This window comes from Dipodomys merriami, unplaced genomic scaffold, assembly GCF_024711535.1.
Source record: "Dipodomys merriami isolate MVZ:Mamm:240054 unplaced genomic scaffold, mDipMer1.0.p SCAF_2, whole genome shotgun sequence".
Lineage (NCBI taxonomy): Eukaryota > Metazoa > Chordata > Mammalia > Rodentia > Heteromyidae > Dipodomys > Dipodomys merriami.
Window position 1 is genome coordinate 106,956,091 of NW_027203381.1, and position 21,173 is coordinate 106,977,263.

Consider the following 21,173-nt stretch of genomic DNA (forward strand, 5'->3'; position numbering starts at 1 on the left):
CTATATCAGAAATTAAAATGAATTTCCACCAAAGATATCTCCTTTTACTTGTGATAAGCCAATTAATCAATCCATGCCATAAACTACTCTAGAGAGATTTTTGTATTTATTTTAAAAGGATTTAGAATTCAATATTTTAACTAAATATAAGTGAAGTATAAATAAAAGAATCAATAAATTGAAGTATATTTATTTCAAAATATCTGCACTTTCTGTCAGCCTAATAGATCCCTCAAACATTCATCTAAATATAAAGAAAATATATGTCAAAACAAACTTTATTAGTGATTAAATTAAGTTTATTTTTTCTTAGTTTTTTTTATCGTATTGCAAAGGTTTTGAACTCAGGGGCTTGTGGGTACCTAGGCTGCAAGACATTGTTGAGCCATTTCTTCAGCTCTGTTTTTCATAGATTTTTTTAAATATTTTTATTTTATTTAAGTAGCTGTACAGAATAGCTGGCACTGAACAAAGCAGCTCATGTCACTACTTTCAACATCCTTACTTTTCAATTTCTATTTTTTATTGTTTTATTTTCCTTTTTAAGTTTAAATTTTATTTTAAAGATGATGTACAGAGGGGTTTCAGTTACATAAGTCAGGTAATGAGTATGTTTCTTTTTGAACAGTGTTACCCCCCTCCTGCATTTTCTTCCACTCTTTCCACGGCTGATTCCCTTTACACCCCAAGTTGTAAACTTCATTTTCAACATAGTGTCCAGTTAGTATCACTGTTGAATTGGATCACTCTTTGTCCCACCATTTCCACTTTTCCTCCCCAAAACAGATAAACTTTACCCAAGACAAAGATTGCAGAAATCAAAAACAGTTAGAAAAGGAATATGCCAAAGGGGAGAGGGAGCAAGGAAGCAAGGAAGCAAGAAGGAAGGAAGGAAGGAAGGAAGGAAGGAAGGAAGGAAGGAAGGAAGGAAGGAAGGAAGGAAGGAAGGAAGGAAGGAAGGAAGGAAGGAAGGAAGGAAGGATAGGAGGGAAGGAAGGATAAGAGGCAAGGAAGGATAGGAGGGAGGGAGGGAGGGAGAGGAGGGAGAGAAGGGAGGGAAAGAAGGATTTCAAACAGAAGGATAAAAATCCTACTGTTTTGGTTTCTTGGAGCTCATTTCTATAAACACCATTTTATATGGTCATATCCATATAAGTTTTGAGCCATTGAGATTCTACCTCACCTCAGTTAGAATGGTCATTATATATTTAAAAAACTAATAATAACAGATGCTGGCAAGAAAGTGGTCAAAAAGGAACATAACTACACTGTTGGTGGTAATCTTATTCAACTACTCTTGAAAGTGGTTTGGAGGTTCCTCAAAAGACTAAACATAGAGCTTCCTTATAACCCACCAGTCCCACTTCTGGGTATTTACCTAAATGACCATAAACCAGCACACACTAAAGCCATCAGCACAACTATGTTTATTGCAGCAGTATTTATCATAGCTAAGATATGGATCCAACCCAGATGCCCCTCAGTGGATGAATGGATCAAGACAATGTGGTATATATATTCACAATGGAGTTCTATGCTTCCATCAGAAAGAATGGTATTTCCCTATTCTTTAGGAAATGGTATGACCTGGAAAAATTATATTAAACAAAGTAAGCTAGATCCAAAGAAATGTAGGTTGCATGTTTTCCATCATTTGTCATAACTAAATATGTCTTTAAATCCACAAGTTAATCCAATGGATAGTAAAATAAAAAAATTACACAGGGACATGACTAAACAGCACTCTAAGTATTCACACACTGAGACCAAAAGAGGATATTCTTAGGAGAGTATTACAACTACTCTTTATTTTCAACCTACTTTATTCCTCACTTAAGATTTTAGGATATGTATTGATTTATTTTTCAGTTTAACAAAGCAGTTTATGGCTACAATACATCTTCACCTGTCATCCTTTCAACATTTTCACCCCTCTTTCAACCACCCCTTCCCATATTTTTCTTATTTTTCTTGACCACATGCTTTACTCTTTCCCTCCATTTGTCTACACATCTCCCGTTGGCCATACCCCCCATATGACCCATCCCCCACCCCATTCCATTACTCATTTCCTAGTACTATTCCTGGATATTTTAAAAATGGTGCCACAATTCACTCTCATGCAGTCATCTGCCTACTTTTGGCTTCCTATCATCTCTGGGATTATAGGCATGCTTCACTATACCTTGCTTCACCTCCATGGAGTATCATGGAGGTTGCTGCTGAAGTTAGCTTGCTAAGGTGATCCTCACAGTTTTAGCATATTGCTTGGTACAGCTGGTACTGTAACCAGGTATGGGCTTAAATAATATAGGTTTCATGCTTTCCCTCATTTGTAATAACTATGTCTTTAAATCTACAAATTAATCCAATAGATAGTAAAAGAAAAATAATATCAAAACTTTTCTGTCCAGATTGGCCTTTCACTGTGATTCTATAATTCTCAGTTTTCAAAATGGCTGTGATTAATGGAATAATTCTATTGATACATAGCTGCTTCTTCCAATGTAATGATCTTCCTTTCTTTCTCCAGCTGTGCTTAACTTTGTCTCACTTTTGACAGCATGTACATATGTATGCATACATGTATACACACATACACACAGGCTTGTTTTCCTTGACCTCAATTTAATATTCTATTGTATAGAAAACAAGAAAGCAAAATATTTCCTCTATTAAATTAATATTGAGAGTTACATTTGCAATTTACTATTACTGGATGTGCTAATAGAAAGGTACATTTATTCTTGAATTTTGAAGTGTTAATTCAGGTCTGAAAGGAAGCCCAACAGTTTTCTTTCCTTCCTAATTTTCCTAAAGCCACAAGTGTTAAAAAATGGTGATCTGCATTGCCCGTTGTATGTTTCCCGTATGCTTTTTACTTTGTAGATGTCCCATCCAGTCCCCATGGCGTGAAGATAATAGAGCTGTCACAGACCACGGCCAAGATTTCTTTCAACAAACCAGAATCCCATGGAGGTGTGCCGATTCATCACTATCAAGTAGATGTCAAGGAAGTGGCATCAGAAACTTGGAAAATAGTACGCTCCCATGGAGTTCAAAGTAAGTCCACAATATATCCATGTGAATAATTCACATTGTAGTTATTAGATCTGTGTTTTATATTTCTTTTTCATTCATTGCATTAGGCTTGTGAAGACATACTCAATGCCTTGTTCTCCTTAAGGATACTTTTATTACAGAGTGTAAAGATTTCTGTTATTTATTTTTGATCTCATGTTTTCTGAGATGTTGGGGATTGAATCTATGGACTTGTGTGTGTTGAGGAAGATAGCTTAAAATAACCTACATGCTGAGTCTCCATTTTTTAATATATATACACATACATACATTAATATACATACACACATTTATATACATACACATATACATACATACATATATACATATACATACATATATATATATATATATATATATATATATATATATATGCATGTATAGCTTAATAAAGCCCTCAAAGTTTTACTTTTGGAGAAAATTTGCTTGAGGAACCCAGAATATCATCAAAGGCATTTTCATAAGTAAAATGATGTGTGGTCTCAAACCAACAGCTCTTAAAGTTGATAGCAAAAGCAAAATTCTCAAAATCCTGTAGCTGAGGACTTCTCATTTTAATTTAGGACAAATGTTTGAATAAATGCTTATTTTTCTGCATTGTGGTTGACTCTATTTTCAGAGATAATTAACAAATAAATTAAAAAGTACTTTATTTTTAGATATGGTCATGTAACTAAGTCATTGCATTAGATATAACTATTCTTATTGAATAATTATAGCACAAAATTTATGTTTAATTTAGCATTTCCATCTTCTCTGTCCCCCATTGTGTTGGGTCTTCATGAGTGTAGAGGTAGCATGAAGTACATAGTCTCTGGGTGCTGAAGTAGAAACCTTTCTTGGTGCTATGGTTCTCTTTTGCATGAAAAAATAAATGTAACAAGAGATTTATTATATTTGCATATACACATATATAATATACTCTGATAAATTCTCTTCTCCATTTCCCTTTCATATTCTCTTCCTTATCTTTTAAACGATCTTAATAGGTATTATTTTAATTTCATAAGGAAATATAAAATACTAGAGCTACAGTCACACCTTATTGCTCTCTTCCTTGGCTTCCTTCATCCACTGATTCCAACTCGATCAATGATCTTAATTTTATTCACATGTCAGCAATTGATTTTTTAAAGTCTTGACTCTGCATATGAAAGAGAAGAATTAATATTTGTCTTTCTCATTCTGGTTTGTTTTACTAACCCTGCTGATGATCTCCACAAATTTTCTTTGACAGTCAACATAATTATTTTTCATGACTAAATAAGACTCTTAATTTTATGTTAATATCTGAATTTAATGACCCTGTTTGCATGTACTTTTTCTTTTATTCTTTCCTATGTTTACTTGAAACTTCATATATTTTACTATTTTACTATTTTCTGTTCTATCTCTTGCTCATAAAGTATTTCAACTACACTCAAACTTGGCTTTCAAATTGTTGAAGTTTCTGACGTTACAGGTGCTGAAATGTTTTTCTGTTGACTGGTTTGTGCCAGCAGAATCTCATAATAATTGTCGGTTAGTATGTCTTATACTTTTTAGATTTAAACTGAATGTCTTGCCTTATCCTAGTTACTGACAATGAGATAAAGGTTCATTTTTGAGTGTACTATTATGTAAAGTTGCTTTGTTCCTGGAAGTTTTCCTTGAGGGCTAGAAATCTAGAGGAACTAGAGATTCTTTTTTTTGTACATTTTTTATTTAAAAATACTGTACAGAGGGTTTACAGTTACACGATCAAGGTAATGAGTACTTTTCCTATTGAGCATTGTAGCCTCCTCCTTTGTTTTCCTCCTACCATCTCTTCCCTCCCACCTCCACTACTACAACTCCCTCTCCCACCATCCCTGAAGTTGTAAAGTTCATTTTCAACATAGTGTTTTGTACATCTCATTGTTACAATGGGTTAACCTGTATCTTACTTAAGCATTTTGTTTTTTCCTTACCTTCCCGGAATTAGAGAAGTATATATACAAGATGCAGGGCACTGTCATCAAATACAATGAAAACAGGGGTTATACTGTATAAGAGGAACATACAAAGAAACAAAAAAAAATCACATGGTACATTATAAATACATTAGAAAAATAACAAGAAAGAAAAAAGATATTTGTGTCCCTATCTTGGTTTCACTTCGCTTAACATCATTTTATATGATCATAAGTATATAGCTTGTATCCTTTTCTACTTGTCTTCCACATGTACAGAGATTCTTAACTTTTGGATTTGGGGAATTCTTGAATTTTGCGATCAGGTCTATACTATTTTTCATTTAATATATTATTTGATCTATCTGTCAAAGTAGTGTTTGTTTCAAGAACTGGATAGATGAGTTACTTCATGCTTTTATATTTTCTAGAATTTGGTTTCTTTCTGAGAATTTTGAGGATCCTGACTTCTTGTTTATTATTTTCCGTGGAAGTTATTGAACTTCTTTGTCAAGATTGTGAAAGTTCTGAATGTCTGAGTACCAGTGATGTTTTCTGTGAAATACTATAATTGGACAAAACCCTTTAAATGCCTGATAACCTGTTTCCTCTGTCATTTTTAATTTAGAGTTTCCTCTTGCTTTTTAACATGCTAAGGTCTTAATTTAAATAAATTGTTGAAAGTACAATGTTCAGATTATACCTGCTCCTTTTTCCAGCTTTCTAGGTAAATGTATCAATAAAAAAGAAACTAACAATCTATTTTAAAGACTATATACAGTTTTAAGTCGTGAAGAAACAATGCTTTGCTCACTTTCTTTTATGAATTATAGCAATTTAAAAGATCTATGTGAACATAATTATACTCATGAACTGGAAACATTTATTGAGAAATAAGCCTAGATGTGAGTATGGAAACACAGGTGAAAATGTCCCTGACTATTTCAGCTGCTTCTCTTTGACCTTATTCTTCTTAACAGAGAATGAGACAGTTCCCCGAAATAATACAATGCTTCCTCTGGTTTTGAAAAATCTAGCCAGCTGAGATCACACAGAGGTCTTTTCAGTCTTTACCAAATTACTAAATGGTCAGGCCACAGTTCTTCCTAACGTGAGAGATCATTTTATTTGAAAAAAATGCCAGTGCTTTTTAAATAGGACTTTCACTGGAAACTATTAACATTTTCTCTAATTGAAGGAACTAGTGACTAACCACATTTGGAAATAAGTAAACAGAAAGATTTTCCTTTCTTACGTGGCATTCTTTCCCTTAACTTTCAGTTGTGCCTTTGAAGGATGCAATTGCAGTATTTACAATGTAATCCATTTATGATAATTTTACTATTATACATTTAATTTGTCAACTGTGATTAAAATTAAAGACATGTCATGTTGTGCCTAGTGCCAAGCAGTTTTCACAAACTTCAGTTTCATTTAAGCAATAAAAATATGATTGAAACTCAATTGAAAATTTAATTTAATGTCACTTTGATAGAAATATTTTAGTATTTTAGGGGGAATTCAGATAATTCTTATTTTTAACAAACACTTTAAGATTATTTTGATGTAGAAATTTGTACTTATAAAAAGTATTCCTATGTCTTGTAAACAATAAGCCAGTTTTGAAAATATTGACCTGAAATAATGCCAATATGAGGAAATGAAATTATGGTACATTAGATGATCTTGAAATTACAAAATTCAAATAATAATTACAACCAACTTTTATTGAATAAAAAAGTCTGATGCATTACAGAACAAATGTGGACATGTTTAGAAATTATCTTTTTATAACATTGTTTATAATTAGATCAAAACAACAAACTGGGGGATAAAATGTACTCTTTGATATGTATATACTTTCTGTGATGGTCAATATAAATCTGCATTAGTATCTTTTTTTTTAACAAATGCTACAAATATTTAATTAAAATTTTCCATTATAAAATAAGAAGTTTCCACATAAGAACAAAAACAGAACACTTCATCTGTAGTTGAACACAGAGGTTTCCACTCCTTCAAGTGCCCACAAGTACTGAACGCAGTGTCTACAGAGGTAGTAACTGATTCAGGACTCCTCACTGATTTCACTGCTTTGGATCAGCATATATTCTTTTTTTGTTTGTTTGTTTGGTCAGTCGTGGGGCCTGAACTTTGGGCTTGTGCACTGTCCTTGCACTCTTCAACTCAAGGTGAGCATTCTACTACTTGAACCACAGCTCCACTTCTGGTTTTCTATTGGTTTATTGGAGATAAGAGTCTCAGGAGGGGCTGGGAAGGTGGCTCAGTGATAGAGTGCTTGCCTTGCATGTGCATTAGTATCTTCATTCTACTTTGGCTTTCCTATTTATTTTTCCATAATTCCTGTATTGTCTCTCTTCTTTCTTTTATTTTTAATTTTTGTTCTTTTATATATTTCTTTTCATCATTTATATTACAGTTTCTCAAATATATCTACTTGAAAAAAACCCCTTCATTTTATTATTCTTGAATTCAGTTATGAAATGCATTCTCTTAACTTTCAACTGATATTTGTTTGTTCTATGCCTGTCCCAGGGCTTGAACTCTGGGCCTGGAAACTATCTTTGAGTTTTTTTGTGCTCAAGGCTAGTGAACCACATCTCTTTTCTTCTCCTCCTCCTCCTCCTCCTCCTGTTTCCCCCTCCAACCCCCCTCCTCTTCGTCCTCCATTAATTGGCTATGTGGGAATGTCATGATTTTCCTGCCTGGACTAGATTTAAACTGCAATGTTCAGATCTCAGCCTCCTGAGTAGCTCGGATGACAGGCTTAAGTTAGTGGTGCCTTGCTTTAAATGATTTTTAATTATGCCTTGAAATTATTTATGCTCTATGATGTTTTGTGATAAATGTTCTTTCCTTTGTTTTTACTTATTTTTTCATCTTTTGTCAATTGGATTGAAAACTTTCTTCAAACCTTTGGTGATGTTCAAATCTACATGAGTTTGAAAGCAAGATGAAAAGAGAGCCAAGCTCTGTTTTATAACAGAATTGTTCAATTATTGTAATCATATGACTGTCTGTCTTCCTCATCAACAAAAGCTGGAGAAATATCAGTGTTTCAAAGATAATATCTTTTTGTGATTCAGTCACTCTATATTGTTTATTGAGGCTTTGGATAGAAGAGCTATGTCTTAGTTGGTGACAACTTCACACCCACCTCCATCATACTTGAGAATCTGAGAGACTAAAGTTCATATCATGCACAGTTTGTAAACAGGCAGATCTACATTTTTGTTTTAAGTAATCAATATGAAGTATTGTCTTTTCATTATAGAAGTAGGTTGTTATGGAGGAAGATCAATAGATTTCCTGTCACTTCCCATTGCTAAATGTTCATTGTAACATCACTGCAAGTTATGTTTTGAAGTGTTTACTTGGTGGTATTTCTTCTAATTCAATTTGTTTACAGTTACTGGAGTTTAGCTGGCTTTCCTCCTTTCAAATTATTCAATTTTACTATTGCAGAGACAGTTTAAAATAATCAGTGTTTAGTGTTAGCTCTAAACCACAACAAATTTGAAAATCTTAATGAGTTTCAGTCCTTTTAAAAATTCTGTACAAGGAATATTTTCTATGATTACACTATTTCCATCATAAATATGCCTAAAGAAAAAAGGCTAGTTTTTCTAAATGGCTACATTTTATATGGTAAAGGAGAAATTGACTGTAAAAATCATCTTCCTATGTTAGTTGCAATTGCAATAAGATCTTATGAATTGCAGAGAAAGGAGCGAAGAGTAATCCACACTAATTCCATATTTCTGTGAAAGAAAATTGAGTCTAATTTGCATGTACTGGAAAGGTTTCTGTATGTTAAAATTCAAAACAAGAATATTTTGGGCTGTTTTCATTGTGCTCATGAAAAACAGCTGAATTAGAATATTACATATAATTGCAAACTTCATTAATTTAAAATGTACAGATCAAAGGATGTAGGCAGTGAGCTAATGAAAAATTAAGGAAATAACAATTCTCATATTATAACTTGTCTCCTTGATATTTCTTCACATTTCTCAAGATGTATATATAAATATACATATTTCCATATATCTATATAAATATATAAAATATAGTAAAATAGATAATATTATATATGACATATATTATATTATATATTATACTACATATAATAAAATATATTTATATAAATATATATAAATCTTTACATAACCAGACATGCAATATGACAGAATGTATCTCAAGGAATTTAAGCTTTTTTCGGATAAAATCAATGAGACTTTCTGTGCATATATAATTGTATTAATCAGAAGAATGTTAAGAAGAAATAACATTAGTTTGTATGCAGAAATAATTTGAGAGTAGTGAGAAAAAATTAATATTTTGATGGATTTTTAGAAACTTCATCCACAGGGAGATGATAGTATGCATAATTCTTAAAAATTCTAAAAATACTTTCAGCATATCTCCATCACATTTACTGAAATCATCAGTGTAATTCACTTAATTTCTTTGGAATTTATATAAAAATACTTGATATGAGGTTTTTTTTCTGGGAATTGATGTTATATAACTGGCTTTTCATAACAAAATTCTATGACTTTTTCTTTTTAAAAGTGTTTATTGTTATTATAAACAGGATATACAGAGGGATTAGAGTTACATAAGTCAGCTAAATAGTTCATTTATTTTTGGACAATGTGAACCATCTCCTATGTATTATTTTAAAGAAATATATCTAGATATAAAATCTTCAGTATAATGGAGATAATAGCCTAAAAAGTTAAATTATCTTAATTCTTCCTACTTTTACCTTTTATTCTTTCCTTTTATTCTTCAGACCAACCAAATAAATAAATAAAAGAGGCATTCATGTCTTTGAGACTGCTGGATTACCTAACATCCAAGAAAGTCACAAGTCTCCTTTGGTGACAATATAAGTCCACATAGCTTTGTCAACCTAGATGTGTCAATGTGAGATTAATATATTTCTCACTTTGCCCATTAAGGATTATGTTACTTGAATCCATTTCTACTTCAATCTCCAGGAGAAAGGATTCCTCCTTAACAGGTTATTGGAACACCAGGGCACAGAGCAGAAACTTTATATTTCAAGCATAAAGCACATCATCTTGTTCAAGGTAGCACTGTCTACTCAGTTTATCTCATTAGTTCCTCTTATCATATATTTTTTGTGTTTATATCCTTGACCAGTGTTGCTCACTTAATACAAATATTGGTCCTGTTGCCACTATGTGTTGGTATTTAAATTTAGATCAGATTAATGAAATGATAGTTTCATAGTGGTTTTATATCATTCTTTGTAATTTGGGGCAGTAGTTTATCCCCTTTATTTTATGGATGTGGATTAAGCACCAAAATACTGTACTCTGTGTGTGTGCATGCATTTGTGCATGCATACATGTGTGTGTGTTTGTGTGTGTCTGTGTGTGATCCTGTTACATAAATGACCTACCAGAACACATGTTAAAATTTACCTCCCTTTATGGAATTAATAGCTTAAAGACTTAAATGGATTATAGTAATTAGGGATAGGACATCTGGGAGTTAATCAAGTTGATATTTGGCAAAAGACTAGGACCTTTCTACCTTCAGAAGCAAAGCGACCTGTTCTAAAGTTATCATCTTACCATGATAGCGTTCATTGCTCAGGGACTTTTCAGAATCCCCATCAGCAAAGAAACCTTCACTGGAAGAGGCTCAGGGACTTTGAACCTTTAGAAACAAGAAATCATAGCTTTATGTCCTATAAATCATCCAATATCATTGTAAAATTTCTTATGTGCAATACATATGTATATCTACAGAGGAGTATATATTTATACATATACAAATATATCTATAAACATTCACATATGTGTATACAATTGTGTTTGTGGGTAAACAAATTAAAATACACACAAGAATAGAAATAGGACTTGTGAATAATTTTTAAAAATGTAATCTGAGCAGGACTCAATGAGGATAGCTGAGCTCTTAAATGAAATCTGACTTGGCAGTGTTAGTGGCATGAATGAATACTGTAATTAAATGAAGTATTACAAGAGAAATAATTAAGGGACTTACAGATTTTATCGGTTTGCATTTCATTCTAAATATTGTGGAAAAGCATTGAATATATCATAAGAAAACATATTTAGCATTTTTGATGGAGTTGTTATCAAGTATTAGTATAACCAACAGTTGATCTTGTGATTCAATAAGACACTTGAAATTTTCTTAATTGCAGGAACAAAATTCTTGTACTATAGGCCCAATTTTAAATGTATTTTTTATTTGTTTAGCAATGAGGAATATTTCGTTTATTGTGTTAATTTATATAAAATCTTGTTCTCTAGGTTGAATGAATTATTTCACAAGTTCTTTTTTAATACTTTCTTATTGTAAAAATACTGTACAGAAGGGTTACAGTTACATGAGCAAGGTAATGAGTACATTTCCTATCAAGCATTGTTGCCTCCTCCTTTGTGTTTCCCTTACCATCCCTTCTCTCCCACCTCCACAACTATACTCCCCCCGTTCATCCTCACCTAAATTATAAAGTTCATTTTTCTTTTCTTATTAATAAGCTTTTTGATTGTGAAAATACCGTACAGAGGAGTTACAATTACATGAGCAAGGTAATGAGTACATTTCTTATCAAGCATTGTTGCCTCCTCCTTTGTTTCCCCTTACCATCCCTGTCCTCCCATCTTTCCTCGCCCCCCCCACCAAAATTGTAAAGTTCTTAAGATAATAAATGTGTAAGTCTTTTACACTACATCATTCATATAGGTTTTGGAATATTCTTTTTTTTTAATTTAATTTAATTTTATTTGTGAACATACTGTACAGAGGAGTTACAATTACATGGGCAGGATAATGCGTACATTTCTTACCAAGCATTGCAGCCTCCTCCTTTGTTTACCTTTCACAAGGTTTTGGAATATTCTTGATTTTTTAATAGTGGAATAAAAGTAGGTAGTGATTGGTGATTCTGAGTATGACTATTACCTTGTAGAAATACATGGATCTGACTTTCTGGAAATATGCACACAAATGGAATAAATAATCAGACACACAAAACCATTTACAATTTGCTGTGTTGAGCAATGAAATTTTAATTTAATTTACATATACATTTACATTTAATTTAATTTACATATAGCAGATTATTAAGTTTGACTGTTATTATTATTAGATGATTAATGTTCTAGGTAATATGTAAGGTGATAAATTAAAAATGTAATCATCTTTTTATGTAAATTTAGTGTAATGAATATATTAGTATTGTTTTCTATTATTTTCTGTTAATTGACATTTGTTATATAAATAAATTTCTTTAGGTAAAGTTAAACATTGATATTTTAAGTTTTAAAACATTCAAGAAAGCTTGAAATATTGTGCGATATCAAATGGACCTGGCTCGCCTTCTCAGTATTAGACTATCCAACAATCATGTAAATGTCAATAAGTATTGTTTAGTGAGAAGGCCTTAGGATAAAACACCTGTTCTATGATTTCATAACAAATATGGAGTATTCAGATTTCTTACTAAATAGGCAATTGCATAACAAAGACAGGTTTTATTTTCAATTGTCATTAAGCAGGTGATTAATATTATTTACATTTTCATGGGCACATTTTCCTTTCCTGACTACATGGGAAAACGAGCAAAAATTTTCCAAAGAATAGCTATTATGAACAGTAATTTATTCTCCTTTACATTTTATTGTTTTTCTAAACACAAGTGAATTTCATAAGGGAAGATTTTATTTCTTTTTATGTTCAGTGTTAAAATTTGTACAACAAACTAGAGCACATGATTTATTTTCCATATTTATTTTCACTCCATTGTCTTTATAATTAGTATATTAGCATCTAGAAACAAATCTTTATTTTATGTGTATTATCTGCTGACAAGTATATTCAAACAAAAAGTTATTTGAACCGTCATTTAATATTTTGTACTTTTGATCTATAACTGTACTCATTGAAATATGTATGAATTAATGTGTACATATATATGTATGAATTAATATATACATAAATTCTTTTAGCAATAAAACTCAAGAATTAGTTGATTTTTGTAATTGGAGTTCCAGTGATATTGTGTAGGTAAGTAACATAAGTAGGTACACATTAGATTTGTCCATAAAATTACTGCCTTCATGAGAGATTAGATGAAAGATTATTAGACTTTGCCAGAGAACCACATAGACATCCAGGTATAGAGAATAAAGAAAGGTTTATTGCCAGGAAAAGGGGCGGGCCACACTCCTTTCACAAGTGAAAAGTGAGATGAAGCACCAGCGATTGTCTGAGGTGACCTACATAACCAAGAAGGTTCAGGAGGGGCTAGAAGGGGCTGGGAGGCGAAGACCCCGATGTGTATGTGTGGGCCAGGGGTTTCATCATGGTGGACTAGGATTTATGGGTGCTATCCAAATAGTAGATAAGGGATTCTGCAGCTGCCCAGACCTGAGGGTCACTCTAAGAGGCTTTTGTTGCTTTACACGGAAGTGCCATCCCAAGGTAAAGGGGGTTGGAAGTTGATTATTTACTGCCTTTACTACATGGGCCTAGTGTTGTAGGAAGGGAGCATGCTAGGCTGTGGAGAAGGGAAGGCGTGGACTAAGCTCTGGGAAGGGAGCTCATTTCCCTAACACTTCATAAACTTACTTTTCAAGTGATATACTTTGAAATACACTATGTCATACTAAAAGTTTTAATCTAAACTTTTCAATATAGCAATATGGCATATAATCTAATATTTTTATAACATGCCTAAATTATTTGTATATCAACTCTTGTCAGTTAAATTTTAAAAATTCTTGGCAGGTATTTGTATCAATTCATTTGAAAATTTTTAATTTAGGTGGAATAACAAAGATACTATCATGAAGCAATGAGAATGGAGAAAAAATGTACAAAATATCCAAACATCTAGGAAAAGTGCCAGCTTCATACGTACAAAATTTCACTAAAATATAATGTGATTTCTTAGAACTAATGTTGATGTCTTGACTAACTGCTTAAATATTAAGCTATCAAAAATGAAATATAAGAATCCCCAGGAGTTTCCAAAGAAATATCAGTATGACTTCCTGAAAATTAAAGAGAGAAAAAGCTTATATTTAAATACAAATAAACAAACAAAATTTGGGCCAATTATGTATACATGCACTAATTTTGATTCTTAATCATTCCAAGAAATTTCCAATATCACTGCAAGACTTGGTTCATTCCATTGTATAAAATATCAATATTATAGGGAAAACAGTTTATTCTTCCTTATTTGACATGTGAGTGTAAATTTTAAATGAGATCTATGGAGTGTATTGATAAATTCAACACTCAAAAATGACAAAATAAATTATGCAGAATGTAAAATAGGGAGAAGTGGTTTATTAATGTCTTTGCTGTAAGAATCAGACCTTTATTAATCAGTGAAATCTAATACTGTTTGAAATCCCTCATCTTCACATTTTTACTGTGACTACATGCTCCTGTGATCTATAAGATTAACTTTATTTTCTCAATATCTAAGTGCTAAATATTCATGAAGATGAATAGTATAAATTTGGACTGATAAGAACTGGGAAAATATATTCAGTATAATATTCAGGTATCTAATATCTAAGGTAATCAACTCAATACTTAAGGGTAATAATTGTAAATGATAAAACTACTAGAAGAAAACTGCTATTGGTTGCATTTTTATCTCTTCAGAATCATGTGTGGAAATATACTGGCCAATATGATAGCATTTAGAAATGTTCTTGAGAGATGCTAATGTATTGAGGTCAAAGTCATCATGAATAGGAATAGGGCCTTCATGAAAGGGACATCAGAATGTGACTTTCTCCTTCCCATAGTGAGTGGTAAAAGGCCTTCATCATAAATCCAATGTCCAGGAATCCAAATTTTGATTTTTGCAGACCTCAAGCCTAGGAGAAATAAATGTCTTCTTTTTATAAGCCAGTTGGTCTGTGATATTTTGTGATTATGGCCTTAAACTGATCAGGAGAAGAAGTGATAAATGCAGATGTACACTTATAACAAATACCTGAAAATATGGAAGGAGCTTTGAAACTCTTCCAACTAGTAGAAACTTGAAAACTATTGGGGTGCAGAGTGGAAACCACTGTATTGTCTTACTAATACATTAACGGAAAATCTTGTGAGGTCCCCAAAAGATAGAAAATAGACAAAGAAAGAAAGGAACATCCATAAAGAAAGGTTAAATTTTAAGTAATCAGCAAGTAATGCTATAGATACCATTGAAAGTGACAGTAAGTCACATTCTTAGGATGTCTTAGACAAATGAGGAATACATAAATTAACAATGAGATAAAAAGCCTAGGTTTTTATCAAATTGAGGTGGTATCTGTGTGATTCACTGATAAGGTGCTAAACCAATTGTCTAAGCAAGAGTCTGGTTTTCCCTGACTTCCTTCTAAAGGGCAAGAGACATGATTAAAAATTAATACTAACCATTTTGTGAAGCATTCAACCACCAAGACATGGAGAATTTCCTGAAAATCTGTTCTTTTAGTTGACGAATAGAGGCATTCCTTAGTTAAGGATTATGCCAACCCTATATTCTGTACTATCAGAAGCTTAAAGTATTGTGCTATTTGAGCTCTTATTAAATAAGTTTTTTAGGATAGAAAATCCTGAAATGAAAAAATAACATAGTATTTATGAAGCAATTTATTAGTTGGAAATGTTTTCAGGAATAGTTTTAAGAACAAGTTTATATATCAGTTATGGTAATTTAATTTCAAGATGTAATGTTTTTCTTGTTAAAAATTAATTTACTTTGTGTTATTATTCATAATATATATTAGCAAAGAGCACAAGTCACTAGTATAAATACTGAAAATCCAGAAGTTCTGAATTGTGATATTTAATTTCTGTAATCAAGTACTTGAAAAAAAGAATTTGAAAAATAGTGTATCATAATTTCCTATGGTTTAGGAAAAAAATATATAAATTGATTATTTAATTTGGAAATACATATAAATGTTATTATGTCAATTTCTCTATTATACATGTTGTATATTAGGAATCATAAAAAACCTAAAATACTTTTTATTTAGATGCAATTGCATTTTTATACAACTCTTGGGAACTAGATACTATAATTAATGATTATAATGCAAAATGCACACTTAAATTACAAAAGTAGATGGAAATCATTGAACTGAGATTATTTACATAAAGTTGTGAAGAAAACAAGACACTTCAAATAATAATGTACCTACACACATTCCATGTATATAACATATATTATATGAAATGTATTATATATTTATTTATAGATAGATATATAGTGTGTATAGATGTGTGTATAGATGCATAAGTATTTTTATCATTATTCATACCTATTGGAAATTGTTTCAGAAGAATTAATTTCTCCAATGGAATGAAACAAAATTGTATAACTTGTTTTGGCTTGTTTTAATGTTTTACAGAACAAAGTCTGCTTCTTAGCTAGAAAACTGTAGGGATTTAATTGAATTTTCAGATGTATCTGATGAGATTAAAATGCAAAATTTTGAATGAACAGTTCTACCGAAGCTAAGGTTTATGATTTCTCATTGCTGTTGGAATTGGTTTATCCTTTTTGGCTTCCTGATGTGTTTCATTCTAAGTCCCTGGTACAAAAGGTCCACCCGGACAAGGGCTTATCCGCTCACATTGATCATGGGAAAAACCCTTAGAGCCTTCCAAGAATTAAAACAGCAAAGAAGCCATGGATAAATTTAATCTTGCTTTAGAATTTTATTTAGCCTAGCTAATTACCACATAAAAAATTTCTTGTGGTGCATCTGTGAATACTCAAGGGATTAAAAGTACATTATCTAAGCAAACAGAAACTTATTTCAAGTCCTTGTGATAAAGTCAGATTCTTTTATGCAATAATACTGTTTGTTTCATCTTTCTCTTTCCTGTCATTTACACATTTGTGGAAACAAGGTGGAAGAGTGCAATTTCCTTTCATTTATCAATTTGCATGTCATTATTTTAATGTGTAATTTGCATTTATGGTCAGGATTTTACATTTATAAACCAAAACCAGTTTATGAAGCTTTCATATTTAAATCAAGCAGAAACACAAAACAAGTAACAGAAACAAGGTTCTGTATAGAACTCCTACTTGTTGCCACAACAAAGAAAAATACACGATTGTTTAAGTTTTTGAAAGGTTACCTTGCGATTTCCAAATCATGCTGACTTAATGAAGATGTAAAATGTATCCATTATAGAATTTGTCCAGAGAGAACATTTACTACTTTGTAATCTAGCTTTACTTATACCTAATTTCTAAGTCTGAAATTCTAATAAATTATAGGGGAAAGAACCCATCCTACACTTCAGTTTGTACTTCTATTCTTCCATTAGCTAACTTCCTAATTTGAGGAATGATCTATTATAGAGTACACAACCTCCCATGTTTCAAGTGGTAATTTGCTTTAAATCCCCACCTTAGGTGTTCAAAAACCCTGCTTTTGTTAACATTCCAGTAAATTGTGGATGGCTTAATGTATATATCCTCTTATTTTTTTAAATGAAAGTCAAATTATAGATCCAGATTTGCCTCTCCTGAAATTCCCCCTTTTCCCTCTCTAATTTGGACCCTATAAGGGGTTCTTTCTGTATCACATAATAATCTTTATTTAAACAGAATGTCAATGTACTTCTTAATAAAAGTATTGTACCAAGACCGTTGTAGTCAGAACTGAAAAAAAATAAATTCATGTTGTGTGAACAAACTTTTTAAATGAAAGGTTTACTTTCGTACCTATCCATGTAATTGGGAAGTTCATCTAACAGCCCTCTCTATTCACCTCCCTTACCCTGGTGTGTTAGAGTCAAGAGTTGTAATAACATTCCTGACGTTATTTTCCTCTCTCTGCTCTTTTCCCCGATGAATGGCTCAGATATGAAACTCCATTCACAGGAGAATCTTGATATTGAAAAAAAATATATAATGCTGATCCTCAGCTGAACAGAAAGAGCTAAGGCTTGAAATATACAAAGAATTCATTTAAAATGTAAATTTTTAGATAAAGGGTTTTATTATTATTTAATCCATTATTAAACTTAATGTTCTTCTAATTGTTTAATAGCTATATGATTATCAATTTTTCATCCTCTAAAGATGAAAAGAGCAGACCCAGAACACAATCTCCACATTTCTGATTTAAGAGGAATTTTATTTCTAATAAAAATCATATGCTTTCTAGATGAGAGTAATCTGATTCTGTTCTAATATGGCACACAATAATAATTGCTATGCCAATCTATTTCATATAATTAATACATGCTAACAATGAAAATAAGAAAGAAAGTAAATGACAGGAAAATAAAACAAGTTATATTGAGTGGATACTTATCAGCAGGATGGGGAAGGTCAATGTGAATATGGCTAGAGTAATTTATTAGGCTGTGTGAAATAAAATAATGAAGCCTGTTGAAATTATTTTAAGATGGGCAGTAGAGATGATTGAGAGAACTGAAAGGTATGAGTTCGAGTACAATATTTGTATGTAAGTAAATGTTACAGTGAACCTTTGTTGTAAAACTAACATGGCAAACAAAAAAGGTCTAAAGAAAAGTAAAAATTAATGGCTATTACATTTTGTCTCTTTTGTTCGAATTAATCAAATTCATTTAACGATTCCATTCAAGTATATACAATTAGCTGACTTAGTGTAGGTAAAGTATTCAGAATACATAGAAAAATATACTTTAATGAGATCATTCTTATTTCTTGAATATTTAAAGCATGGGAAAAATAATATTCACAGTCACTCCAAAGTTGTAAATCTAAATATTATATAAGAAACCTTGAATGTTGCTTTTTGAAACTGTTTGCTTAGTGTTGGAAGCTCATCTTGAGGAAAATAAGGCAGTTTTGACAAAGTATTCCCTTTTCCAATGGCTTTTTTATTTTGTCTTCCAGCTAAACCCTGGAAACCTTTTCTATGCAGTTATTCACTCAGGTTTTGCATAAGCCACCTGTCTATTAAAGTTGATTAAATGTGGTTGTATTATTGTTTTTCTTACAGCAATGGTTGTTTTGAGCAACCTGGAACCAAATACAACCTATGAAATCCGGGTTGCAGCTGTAAATGGAAAAGGACAAGGAGATTACAGCAAGATAGAAATCTTCCAGACATTACCAGTTCGTAAGTAGTTATATCTTCCTCCTTCTCTTTGGCCATTTTCTTCCCTTTCAAATTCAATTCAATTCAATGTTATTTTTCAATGCAAAGAGATATGTTTATACTTTTGAGAAATGACTTATGCTTTTGTTAGAATGGCTCCTAGAGAAGGTAGCAGGTCAGATCTCTAAAAATATATTTATTTTAGTGCTAGGCAAAAATTGGGAGGGAAGGGATGGTAGGGGAAAACAAAGGAAGGGTAACAATGCTCCATAGGAAATGGACTCATTACCTTACTCACATAACTGTAACCCCTCTGTACAGTATCTTTACAATAAAAATATATTTAACAAAAGTAAAATAGAATCATATACTACAAAACCCACTTTCAGAAAATTGCTAGTCTGATTAATTGCATGGTAGCCTTCAATTTGTCTTCAGTGAGTAGAAGAAAAAGCATATGTATACTCTCTGGTATTTTCTTCTTTTATGTGGCATGACTATTTATTTATTTATTCATTTATTTATTTATTGTTGGTCATGGGGCTTGAATTCTGGGCCTGGGTGCTATTCCTGAGCTCTTCAGCTCAAGGCTTGAGTGGTGATGTTAGCACCACTTCTGGTTTTCTGGTGGTTAATTAGAGATAAGACTCTCCCAGACTTTCCTGCCTGGGCTGGCTTTGAACTGCAATCCTCATTTCTCACCCTTCTGAGTAGCTAGGATAACAGGCGTGAGTGAACAACGCCAGGAAATGAGTATTTTTTTATTTGAGTTGGATAAATATTATGTGGGACTGAAACATAAGAAAAAGGAAAATGATAGCCCTTTACATCTCTGCTTCAGGAGAAGAAATGACTAATTTAACTATTTTTTACACAATTTGAAGCCATGTAACTGTTAAATTTATATGAAGTTAAACATCTTAATATTTGTTTCATTTAGACTGACTAATTTATTAATAGGAGTGTGTAAGAATATGAATATGTATGAAAAAGTCTGTTATAAAAGTTGAGCATGCTTATGCACATGACAAGGCAGCCTTATTGAGCACAATAAATCTTACTCAAATTGCACTATTTTTCATTTGTTTTTATCACATCTGTCAGAGGAATCCCCTTTTTCCCATTCCCAGTGAAGTTTGCTTTTTTCGTTTTTGAATTTTTTGTACATTTTCTATTGTAAAAATGCTGTACAGAGGGGTTACATTTGCACGAGCAAGGTAATGAGTACATGTCCTATTGAGCATTGTTATCCCCACCATCATCCCTTCCCTCCCACCTCCACAGCTCCCCCCTCCCACAGCTATCCCTCTCCTGCCACCCCCCTCCATCGCCAAAGTTGTAAAGTTCGTTTTCATCATAGTGTTTTGTACATCTCATTGTTACAATGGGTTAACCTGCATCTTTTTTAGGAATTTTGCTATTTCCCTTCCCCTCCTCGAATTAGAGAATTGTATATACAAGATGCAGGGCAACAACATCAAATTCAGCGAAAACAGGGGTTATACCATGGGAGGAACATACAAACCAACAAATAATGTACCATGTGATTTTTAAAAATTTATTTACCCAACTTTTTTTATTGTGTAAATACTGTACAGAGAGGTTACAATTACCCACGTGATTTTTTGATGTTTGCCTTTTCAGTCCTTCAGATTTTTTCAAATGAGTTGTCCAATACTTTCATCTCAACTAATCTTTCCTTTCTTCCCTGAATCCATCTGTTTCTTATCTACTTAAAACAAATGTCAGCCATACTACCTTCCCTTCCTACTTTCCATTTATACACACCTTGGTCAGCCTGGTATCTCAGTCCGCCTGATATCTCAGTCCTCCTAAAGATGTTGATTCCCTTTCCAGTACAACTGTGCATTCTATGCAAGTGTGATCATGCCAGTAAGACTTCCAGTAACATCTCCTATTTTATATCCTCCCACATTTAGAGAAACCTTGCTTGATTTGTTCTTAGAACACATATTTTGATTCTTTTAATTATAAATCACCA

General features: G+C 32.1%; 1 protein-coding gene across 4 annotated transcripts in view; it reads left to right on the plus strand.

Annotated features, from left to right (window-relative positions):
• The window catches only part of Ncam2 (neural cell adhesion molecule 2), a 314,442-nt gene that overhangs the window by 253,440 nt on the left and 39,829 nt on the right, over nt 1-21,173 (plus strand). For all 4 annotated transcript variants that reach the window (XM_070030502.1, XM_070030501.1, XM_070030500.1 and 1 more), the window contains 2 exons: nt 2,890-3,063; nt 19,073-19,192. In XM_070030502.1, the coding sequence (XP_069886603.1) occupies nt 2,890-3,063; nt 19,073-19,192 (294 nt within the window). The remainder of the gene's footprint in view (nt 1-2,889; nt 3,064-19,072; nt 19,193-21,173) is intronic.